Below are 12132 nucleotides of genomic sequence, written 5' to 3'. Positions count from 1 at the left end.
TGTGGTTGGGTTTACAACCAATGAGAAGGCAGAACAGAAAGTCTATATAAAGACAAACAGACAGGAAGTAGGTCTCTTTCAGAGAGGTCTCTTGGCTGAAGAGGCTAGCTGTAGCAGATGGGTAAGGCTCTTAACTCTGATCTCTTGGCTTTCTTCTTTTCATTGGTTCTGTGTTTCTTATTTAATAAGATGGTTGGTTACATCTACAATGTAAGGTCTGCACCTATGTTCTAGCAACCAGTAGGAAATCTCCACAGGAATGTGTTGCAAATACCCCAGACTGAGTGTCCATACGAAACTTTCCATCCTCGCCAAGCTTGATTGGTGACATCACTGTTCAGTGGTGTGGTCCTCTTTGTACAGCAGCAGCATCTCTGGAATAAATCTCCTTCCACTCCCTCCTCTGCTTCTGAGTTCAGGCATCCATCACTTCTTATGCAGGTTTTTTAAATGCCTTCCTAACTAATCACCCTTTTCCTACCTATTCCCTACTCCATCATATGCTGACACTAATTTTGTTGCTGAGATGCAGCTGTGAAAATCCACTCCCTCACAGTGTGCTTCTGGTGGGGAGGGAGCTTGTGTGTTCACTTCTCTATTCTGGACACCCAGCACAATGCCAAGTAGAAGGTTATTGATAAATATTCACTGTTATGTTTTCTTGCTCAGACACCTTCCATGTCTTCCTGCTTCCTTCAGAATAGAGTCAAATTCAGGTGGAGTCAGGATTTAGTCCCAAGGTAATCATTTCCTCCATAAATCCCCACACAACCAACCTCGACTAATGAAGGGATGTCATCCAGCCTTTCTCTCCCCAGGAATGCTGCTGTCCATCTCTTGGAGCCAGCTTTCAAACACTGCTTCCTTAAGGAACCCTGCCCAGGCATACATACCCTCTCAGGGTAAATATGACCCACCACTGTTACACCCTGTGGTGGTTTTGTTTTGTTTTTGTTTTTGAGACAGAGTGTCACTGTGTAGCATAGCCCTGGCTGGCCTTGAACTCACAGCAATCCATCTGCATCTCGAGTGCTGGGATTAAGGTGTGCACCGTGCCTGGCACAGGTATTTATTCATATACTTTCCACTGCAGGTAATAAGTCCTTGGTAAATCTGTGGCATCTAGCACAGTGCTTCATACAGAGCAAATATATTTAACAAACACCTGCTAAACAGAGTTTAGTCAAATCACAACCTGTTAAGAATATCAAGAAGTGATCTTTTTGAAAATTTTAACCTCATGATACATACTACACACAAAAGTAAAATTCTTAGGAAAGTTACCTTTAAATAAATGAATGACAAATGTAAATGTGTCTTCTTTATTCAAATGAGGATTCACTGCTTGGTTAGTCTTTTCCCAGCATGTGGTAAACAACTATATGTAAAATATGATATCAGTAAAGTGGCACTGTGTTCAGATTCAGGGTCGTGGTCCAGAGAAGGTATGCCCTCAGAAGGCATCTGAGGATAAAATGGGACTATTGTACTCTGCAGGCATTGCATTCCAAACAAAAGTCTGCTTCCACCCAGATAAACTCCAGAAGCTTTTCAAGTCCAGTTTTTAACGTGTTCTTACTCTGTTGGTATGTCATGAATACGCACAGGTATGCCATTGTTCTGACTTGATGTCACTATTAAAGTAGGTTTGAGGAAGACAGGGATGTGACTTGGTGGGGAACTTGCTTGCATGGCATTCACATGTGGTTCAGTCTCCAGTACCACATAAAACTGGATGCGGCAATACACGCCTGTAATGCTACTGCACTTGGGAGGTTGAGGCAGGAGGACCAGAAGTTCAAGGTTGCCTTTGGCTACATATGGAGTTCAAGGATAGCTTGGATGACATGAGACCCTGACTCACAACCAGAAATAACCAGGGGTTCCTAAACCCCTATGTATTATGTATGTATTAGAGTGTATTGCTTCTTTATTTTGTTATCATGGCTTTTGTCTCTTAGAGAACATCAGTATATTATTAGCACTTTTTTGTTTCCAGCCATCTTAGCCATAAAAGTAGTACCTGGAAGTCTAAGGATATTCCCTTAAATTAAAAGAAGGTATTGGCAGTGTTATCTAAATATTATCTTTTTCATTTGTTAATTTTTTGTGTGTGTGTGGTACTGGTGATCCAATTCAAAGCCTTGTGTGTGGTAGGCAAGCAAGCATATATCACTTAGCTATCTTAACCTTCTAATTTTAAAAGATTCCTATGAATTTCTTATGAACTCTCTTTGTAGGTGATACATAAATATACACATATATAAATTCAGAAACAAGACTTCTTGAATCCTCTTAGTCTAGGCATGAACCTCAGAATTCTCATTCTGATCAATTACTGCAGTTCTCATTACCATCATCATAAAAGTTTGCTTTCAAAAGAAGGTTCTATTTAAATGAAGGTCTCATATCATCCTCAAAGCATCTAAAACTAACAATGAAATAAAGATGTGATTAAACAGAATATCTCTATACACTGTGCATATACTTGTATAAAATTTGAAAAATTCTCTTTTATAATATATGCACTCCAAAAAAGTATGTGTTGATAGCTTTGTACTTAATATTCTGAGAGAAACTAGCCCATATTTATTTTGTGAAACTTGTACCCTTTTATTGTATACAAGACTCAAACCTGCTCTGTACCCCAGGTGTGGGCTCTTCACCTAAGTTTATCTCCAGCCATTGTGCTGTCTCTTGAATCCCCATTATACACAAGATGTTTTATTCCCCTGTGGGGGCTCTGGCTGTGACGAGTCTTTTTCTGTCCTGTCAGCCAGCTCCCAAATAATGACATGGAGACTTCTTATTAATTATAAAAGCTTGGCCTGTATCTTATTCTTGTTCCTAACTAGCTCTTATAACTGAAGTTAACTCATTTATATTAATCTACATTCTATCACATGACATTACCTCTCTTCATTCTTATACCTCCTGTTTCCTCTCAGTGATCCTGGTGTCTCTGCCCTTCATCCCAGAGTCCTCTCTGTCCCCAGAAATCCTGCCTACCTTCTTTCTAGCTATTGGGTGTTCAGCTTTTTATTACACCAATCACAGCAACACATTTTCAAACAGTGTACAAATATTCCACAACACTCTGGCTCTGTTGCCAGGCTATTCCTAGGATTACAGATGCAGGAACTACAGTTACAGTTGTTATAAGCTGCCATGTGAGTGCTGGGAACTATACCTGTCCTGTGCAAGAACAAGTGTTCTAAACCACTGAGCCATCCCTCCAGCTCAGAAATTACACACACACACAATTTTGACAAGAGTGTCTTAGAATCAAATAAGCTAAGATTAAATGAACAATTACCCAAAATCAAGACATTTTAAAATTTATAGACATTAATTTTTGAGAATTTCATATACACATAGACTATATTTTGATCATATCTATCTCCCATTCTTCCTCCTAACGCCTTAGTTCTACCTCCTCACCCTCCAAACGTCATGTCTTTTTTAATACCCACCAAGCCTAATGTGTGCTGCACACATGTCCATGTGTGGCCATCCACCGGAGCATGGCTGACTAATGGGGACTACATTCTAAAGAAAATCAGCTCTGGCTCCCTGAGAAGCACTGCTTATCTGTGGCAACCCAGCTAGGGGTGGGGCTTGCGAGCCCCTCTCTGCCTGTGCTGGAATGTGGACTGGCTTGCTCTTGCTCAGGCAACAGTAGCAGCCCTGGCCTGTCCAGGAGACACTGTGTGGCTGTCTCCCGTCCTCTGGCCTTATGGTCTTTTTGCCCCTCTATAAGCCTGAGCCTTTGGGAAGGGTGTGACATAGATGTCCCATTTGTGACTGAGCCTTTGGGAAGGGTGTGACATAGATGTCCCATTTGTGACTGAGCCTTTGGGAAGGGGGTGACATAGGTGTCCCATTTGTGGCTGAGCCTTTGGGAAGGGGGTGACATAGGTGTCCCATTTGTGGCTGAGCCTTTGGGAAGGGTGTGATTAGATGTCCCATTTGTGGCTGAGCACTCCACAGACATTTATTCTCTGCACTCTTTAACCAGTCATGAGTTTCTGTATTAATTACCATCCACTGCACAAAGAAATTTCTCTAATGAGGTCTGAGAGCTGCACTAATCTATGGGTAGAGAGACATGATTATAGACGGCAGTTTGATTGTACATCCATTTAGCAAAATAATAACAGTAGGTTCACCCCTGGAGCCTTTGATTTCCCTAGCCATGAACCCTTGTTCAGATTGACAGTACCAGGTATGCTTCTGTAAGCAGGGCTTATGTGTTACTTTTTTTTTTTTTTTTTTTTTTTGGTTTTTTGAGACAGGGTTTCTCTGCGTAGCTTTGCGCCTTTCCTGAAGCTCACTTGGTAGCCCAGGCTGGCCTCGAACTCACAGAGATCCGCCTGCCTCTGCCTCCCGAGTGCTGGGATTAAAGGCGTGCGCCACCAACGCCCGGCCTTATGTGTTACTTTTTAACACAATATCAAATTAATGTACAAATATCTTTCATGTTTAAGTTTGTTTTTGAAAACTATTGCACTGTATTTTTATTCTTGTTTTCAGTTGATAACTACTAGAAAAAGCAAAATATTAAATAGTACCAGTGATTTTCAAATTGCTCTTCTATAAGTGAAATATAACACAAATAAATTTTTAAAAACTTTATAAGTCAATACCAAATTAAAGTGAAGAAAAATGGATTCCAAAAATTAGAAAATAGGGTACAGTATTGAAAGAAAGAAGGGGCCAGGTGTGGTGGCACATGCCTTTAATCCTAACATTCAGGAGACAGAGGCAGGGAGATCTCTGTAGGTTTGAAGCCAATATGGCCTATATAGTAAGTTTCGGGATAGCCAGGGCTATATAAAGAGTCCTGGGGGGGGGGGGGAGTGAAGGGAAGAGAAAGAAAGAAAGAAAGAAAGAAAGAAAGAAAGAAAGAAAGAAAGAAGGAAGGAAGGAAGGAAGGAAGGAAGGAAGGAAGGAAGGAAGGAAGGAAGGAAGGAAGGAAGGAAGGAAGGAAGGAAGGGGGAGAGAGGCAGGGAGGGAGGGAGGAAGAAGAAAGAGAAAGAAAGAAAACTGATTGGGTTATCCTCACAAATGAAAGATCATGGGTTTCAAATACATACACTAATAAATTATTACAAGATGATGATTAAAAATTCACTACTTAGATTTTTTTCCTTTAATCTCAAACTATTTCTGAATGCTACATCTCACTCCTTAATATTCTCCTACAATCTAACATATGCATTTTTTTTTAGCTTATAATTGCCCCAGGAGTAGAAGAGACGGCTTTAACAATTCGACAAATTGCAGACCACAATTTAATGACGTCGAAGAGAGATCCTCATGAATGGTTGGATAAATCCTGGGTTGAAGTTTCACCGTCTAAGGTTACTTTTTCTAAATGCGTAAATTGACACCTGTCAGGCAAAAAAGAAAAAAAAACAAAAACATGAATACCTGAATTCCCTTCCTGATAGCATGGGTTTTTCCATGCTTCCCAATTGTTAGAAATTCAGGGACAAATTTTAATCTATAGACTGAAATAGGTCCCTCTCAAAAGACCACTGCCTGAGGAGACACCCCCTGTTTTGCAGGAAGAAATGAGCCTCCTTGACTTCCCGTGCATTAATCCACTGGTGGCTCAGCTCATGTTACACAGAGCACCTTCCCTGCACTGGCTGCTGAGAGCAACACCCGCTGAGCTTCAGGAACTCCTGCCCCAGGTTCCCAGCAAGGTTCTGAAGGTGGGTCAGAGCGCAGGCCCCCTTGGTGCATTCCCAGTCCAGTTACGTGTTTGCTAAGTGACGGTGTCCAGCTTTGTTCTGGACATCACATAGGAAAGAAAGCATTTACTTGAACTAACTTTCATATGGAATTGCCATTAACATACATTTCAAAGCTATCATAGATAACTCAGTACAGTTTAGTCCATCTTAAGGCATTTTGAAATATCATTGTATTCATAAATAGTCAGTTAACATGTGTTTGCATTACCCCTTCCAAAAATCCTGATGTCTTTATCATAGCAGGGAAGAGAGTTTTAGCTTTATTGATTATTTTTAAATTCTTATCAAGGAATAGTATTCGTGTATAATTTGTATAACTAAAATAAAAATCCACTGCATTTGTTGTGAACCTAAAACATCTCTAAAAACACTCTATTAAAATTCCATTGCAAGCTGCTAGAAGATAGATGCAAATTACAATGTTATCTTTTAATGGTGTTTAATTATTTTTTTATGTTAGTATGTGGCTCAATGTAGTATCTATGAATTTAGCTAGGCATCATTTTCTTTTCTAAACTGTATTAAACTATCATTTTTAATTTTTCAGCATTTTTGTAGCATCACTTCCTTGTTCAAGATTAATTCTTCCTCCATGACAATGTCACCTCGAATGTCATCACTTCAGGAGGATATGAATGAAACTGGTCCCTTTATTTCTCAGAGTTCAGCTCCTGTCATTCAGGAACATGAGGAATATTATTCCTATGAAGACCCGAAAGAGACAGTGCAGGACGGCACAAGCTCTTCTCTTAAGGAGCTAAGAGAAACACTGAGCATGTTGCCATCTGCAGCATCTCACAGTCAGACCAGCTACTGGAAAGACTCCATTTGTGGTCCTAACACAGTGCACAATAACCCTTTTCTAATTAATAACGAATCAGAGAAAGTGACTTGGCATTCCTTTCCAAGTCAGGATGATTCAGAATCAGGTGTCTTTTCTTTGGGCCTAACACAAATAAATTGTGAACCTGAAATGTCACCAGCTGATACTCAGAGGAGAGTTACTCATAATTTTGTTAATTATCCTAAAGCAAAAGGAAGCAGAAACATGCAAGTGTCCACCCCTGTGTTTTTACCAGAGGGCTCTCAATCCCACCTTTGTTGGGACTTTAAAAACAATGGTGACAGGAAACAGACTTATTCATTCAATTCAAGCTGTGGAGCAGAACAGACCTCCTACGACAAATGGTACCCACAAAACAATGACTTACCCAGTAATCAGCCAGAGTGTCTGTCGGCTAAATTGGAACACTTCACATACAGAAATTCAAACACTGGCACTGACAAGACCTTTTGGAGAGAACTGCCATCTGTCCCCAGCTGGAATTCATTCTGTGCTTCTGATTCTAATGTAAACCAAAGAGGATTCAATGGCCTTAATTTCTACCAAAGGGCTGGGAACCACTTAGGACAGAGAAGGCTCCCTGTGTCTTCATCTAACTGGGGAGATTATGAAACACCAACAGGTAACACTAGTAGTTAATACAACTTCTAGTTATAATTTTACAAGCTAAAGCTATGGGCTGGATAGATGGCACCATGGTTAAGAGTGCTTATAGCTGCTGCAGAGGACACACATTCGGTTCTCGGCACCCACTTTGGGTAGCTCATACTACCTGTAACTCAAGTTCCTGGGGATATGACACCACTGGCCTCCTTGGACACCTACACTCACATGCACATACCCACATGCAGGCTCATACACAAATACATAACTAATAATAAAATATTTAAAAATGATAACGATATAGTCAAATTTCAATGAATGTTTTGTTTTAATTGCTACACTTAAAGTTCTCAATTATCTTTGAGTTTAAGAGAAAAATCAAACTTAGTGGCCTAACAAAATATTTCAAATTCTTATAGTATCAAATGAACCATACCTTCAACTTAAGTTTAAAATAGCACTCAGGAGGATCTCTGAGTTTGAGGTCAGCCTGATGTTCTAGTGAGTTCCAGGACAACTAGGGCTACATAGAGAGACCCTGTTGCAAAACAGACAAACAAAATAGGGGGGGGGGGGGGAGGAAGAAATTTAAAATAAAAATAGCAAACCTAAGTAAAGCAGATGATCAGGATTAAACAGAGGAATCAGACTGTCAGCTACATAAATCTATTTGGCTAAGATTGGTTGAGATATTAGGGGATGGTGACAGCTCAGTCCCTAAGGTGCTGACTGTGCAAGCCTGAGGACCTAAGTAAGTTCTGTACCCAGAACCCGCATACAAAAGCCTGGCATTGTGGCCATGGCTTGGAACCCCAGCACTTGGGAGGCAGAGACAGGTGGATCTGTGGGCTCACTGCCAGCCAGCCTAGCATATTTGGCAAGCTCTAGGCCAGGAAGAGATTCTGTCTCAAAAAATCAGGATAGATCATACCTGAGGAGGAACAACACCTGAGTTGGCCCTCTAGCCATCACACGCAAACACACACACACACACACACACACACACACACACACACACACACACACGATGCTAGATCCCAGGTAAACCTTTTCTGAGTTGTTTAACTTTATTAGAGAGGAGCTCCTATCAGCTTCACTTTGACGGATATTTTTTACTTGTCTGAACATTTTATCATTCTCCTTTTAAAAAGGACACTTGTTTTTTTTTTTTTTTTTTTGGTCATAATGCCTTTATTTTCTGTATAATTTCTTATGGCATTACCCTAAACATCTAAAATAAAATGTTAGGATCTCATAAGGCACATGAATGTGGCTTTGCCATGACAGGTAACTGGGAATGAGAAGGAAGAGAATTTTAAGCTTCAAAACTTTTATTCATAGGCTCCTTCAAAAGATCAGAGCAGGGCCCAGGAAAAACAACCTCACACTCTCTATTTTATTAAGAGAGGGCCTCCTAAACCTCACTGATGGTCACCCTTCCCACTCCCCTTCCCTGTGTCTGCCTCCTAATGGCTCCCTGAGGTCCCTACCCAGTAGCCTTCCTGCTCTCATGTCACATTATTATATCACTTTCTTTTGTCTCCACCCCTATGAAGGTCTCTTTACCCTTACAGTCCCTTCCCTAGTTTGATGACCTGTACTAACTGTAAGTAAATTTGTTGTAACTCTGTGGGTTTGGTCCCAGTTTTGGCACCAAAATGTGAGTTTTGCAACTCAGGGAGTCAAGCAACACCTTGAGCTGCTTAGGACAGCTCTGATGGCTGGAGCTGCCAAGAGGCAGCCCAACCCTGGAGGGCGAGGTATCCCAGACACCTTGAGCTGTTTAGCACAGCTCTGTCCTGGAGGTGTTCTGGACATATGGAGCTGTTTAGTACAGCTCTGACGGCTGGAGCTGCAAAGACACAGCCCACCCTAGAAGGGAAATTTTCTGACTGCTCAGGAGAGTCACACCTGGAACTGCTTCAGCAGGGAAGGGTATCCTGACTGTTCGGGAAAGTCAGGCTATACCTGGTGTGATGGGGGATGGTCTCCCTGAAGGATATAGCAGTCCTGCTCCTCTCCTAGACAGCCACTACAATTGAGCTTTGCTCAGCCCCCATTTAAGGGGGCTTCCTAGCAGAGCTCTGCTTCTCCGGCCTAAAAATTATAGAAATGTAGCAATTCCTCCGGCTCAGGAGGAAAGTGTTACTTTTTCAGCATTTTCAGCTCCTCCTTGCTCTGTCCACTGAGGGATGTCTCAGCAAGGGTCTTCTCTATGTCAATGAATGAAGATCTTCACACCCAAAACTCTTTCAAGAAAGAGATTTATTTGGGAAGGAGGAGTCCAGGAGAGTAGCTGCCTCTACCAAGGTGGAGAGAACAGCTCTTTTCTAACTGACCAGGCAGGGCGGGTTGCTTGCCCCACCCTCTGGTTCTACTGTCCTGCTCTGTGATTGGTTGGTTTTACAAGTCAGTTGGCCAGGGGCAGAGATGGCTCTGATTTGAGCCAAACTGTGTTTCTTTCACTGACCTTACTTAGCTTTTTGACACTAATTCTAAGACCAGGGCACATTTCTTTCACTGACTCTGATTCTAGGGCCCAGGAGTGTTATTTTGGTACTGGTTTTAGAGTCAGGGCATGTTTGCTTGGTTCATTTCTCTGGCTCACATCCCAAACACAGGCTGTGTTTCTTTCCCTGGTCCTGGGCCCCAGAGCCAGGATTCTACTTTCCTGCTCTGTGATTGGTTGGTTTCACAAGTCAGTTGGCCAACTGATTTGAGCCAAACTATGTTTCTTTCACTGGCCTTATCTAAGCCATCTTTCCCTAGTTCTGGGCTCCAGGGTCAGGGTGGGTTTCTTTAACCAGCCCCTTTTCCCTACATTAACCCTGTACATAAATGTACAAATGACCATCCAAGCACCACATAAGAGAATACTAGGCATAGTGTTTTTCAGTACTTGACTGTTCACTTAACATCCTTTTCACTTCTATCCATTGTTCTACAAATGTTAGGATTTCATTTTTCTTTAAAGCTGAATAAAGTCCTGTTGTGTATATGCATAGGGACACTGTTAATATGGTTCCTGCTGTTTAGTTCTGATTTACCTATCAAGAGTCATGCATTTAGCTGATGGTGTTTGTGCGTGTGCGAGTGTGTGTGTGCATGCATACTTTGTTACAGCAACTTTATAAATGAACCAGATCAAACCCCATCCTTCTACTCTAGAACAAATTATACGTGTGAAGTCTATGGACACTTGACACGGAGCACTTCCCTATATAATTCTCCCATTCTCTCCATGAGAAAACTACAGAAAGTGTCTCTAAATTCCGACATTGGTGCTTGTAGGCCTATTGATGGAATACTTGGTTATCTATGTAAATTTTAATTCATTTAGTTTTGAATAACTAATTTTACTTTGCATGTGTATATTTGTGGCAAGTGTGCATGTATGTATGAATGTTCACATGCGGATGCACATATACTGATGTATATGCACATGTGTGCGCATGATGTCTGGAGTCTCCCTTGACCATCTCTACCTGTCCAGTGAGGTGTCCTCTTAACTGAACCTAGATCTCACTGAAAATACAACTAGTCGAGCCAGCTTGCTCCAGGAACCTTCCAGCCTCTGAGTGCTGGAACTGCCATGCCCACCGCATTCACATGGATGCTGGAACTCAGGTCCACGTTGCACAGCAAGCGCCTAAGTGCTGAACCGTCCCCAAGCCCTAAACAATGTATTTTAAACCATCTACATACAGTTTTCTCTGTTTAGGGCATTTTTCTAGCTTCTAATTGCACAAAATAATTTTTACATTTTAGCAGAGTCTTTGATGGTGCTGTATTCACAGTCACTGGGGCAGATAGTGGCTTATTTAATGTGCTTTTCCATGGCACACCAGTGTCCACATATAATTGTTCTTTTATCTTCGGCACAGCGGTTGTGCCTTAATCGACTGCTACGTCAGCCAGCAATTGCCCCTCCAGTTACCGGCCTGCTTCTCTGGCAGCAGCCTGGAGGGAATTCTGTTCCCACAAGCACCGGCCCTGTCTCTGCTGCTAAAGGCAGCTTTAACTGAATCTCTATCATTCTATTTATGAATAAGAAGTGAGACTCAAAGGCTGGGGCGAAAACCTGCAAGCTCGGAGAGATTGAGTAGCAGCTAGCTAACCTCTCCTTGCTGGCATCCCTGAAAGATCTGTGCTTCTGCTCCCCGGCAAAGCCAGGCCACTCCAATCCCTCCCTCCTACTTCCTGTGTGTCTCTCTCTCCCAGATGTCCTCCAGTGCTCTATGATTACTGTCTGTCAAGGAGTTGCTAACTCAGACTCCTGAACCAAGGCTAATTTTATTTAATCAAAGCAAATGCAAACTCGGGGTTCACAGTGTGATCGAATGTCCCCCAACACAGAATGTTTAAGATACATCATTTTTCAAGTCATTATTGATGCAGTCATGGGAAGTTGAGCCACAGGCTCTAAGATAATTTTCCATTTGCCCTGTATGTGTGTACTTGTGATATCTTTGAAATAATTACCTACTATATTACTTTTTAAACTTACTAATAATGGCACTTAGCTCATGAAGTTCTGATGTAATACTCCCAGGAATAATTACTAAATTTTAATTTTTTACCTCTTTTTAAAAAACTGACCCAGTCAGTCAACCTCTATAAGGGCTCAAATCTATGGCATTTAAAGCTAATATGTCATATATAATAAGTTCATATAAAGTGAATCATTCCTGGTCACCTCCTGTCATATGTTAGGACTGAGGATAATTTTTACAGTGTAAATACAGGAGCAGGAATAGACTTATAACTGACAAGCAGTAGTCTTTTAGACATGGCGTATTAAAAACACCGGGGTGCTGGAGAAATGGCTCAGCAGATGAAGGCACTTGCCACCAAGGCTGCTGGTCCCAGTCCAATCCCGGGAACTAAATGGTGATAGGAGTGCAGGCTCCAGTAAGTCATCCT

General features: G+C 41.6%; 1 protein-coding gene across 1 annotated transcript in view; it reads left to right on the top strand.

Moving 5' to 3' along the window:
• Positions 1-12132, top strand: part of Shoc1 (shortage in chiasmata 1) — an 86434-nt gene that overhangs the window by 73064 nt on the left and 1238 nt on the right. The window contains exons 26-28 of the mRNA XM_042271211.2: positions 5232-5363; positions 5571-5720; positions 6310-7228. Of these exons, the coding sequence (XP_042127145.1) occupies positions 5232-5363; positions 5571-5720; positions 6310-7228 (1201 nt within the window). The remainder of the gene's footprint in view (positions 1-5231; positions 5364-5570; positions 5721-6309; positions 7229-12132) is intronic.

The sequence above is a fragment of the Peromyscus maniculatus genome, chromosome 2, assembly GCF_049852395.1.
Source record: "Peromyscus maniculatus bairdii isolate BWxNUB_F1_BW_parent chromosome 2, HU_Pman_BW_mat_3.1, whole genome shotgun sequence".
Taxonomy (NCBI): Eukaryota; Metazoa; Chordata; class Mammalia; order Rodentia; family Cricetidae; genus Peromyscus; species Peromyscus maniculatus.
This window is presented reverse-complemented; position numbering and strand designations above follow the sequence as displayed.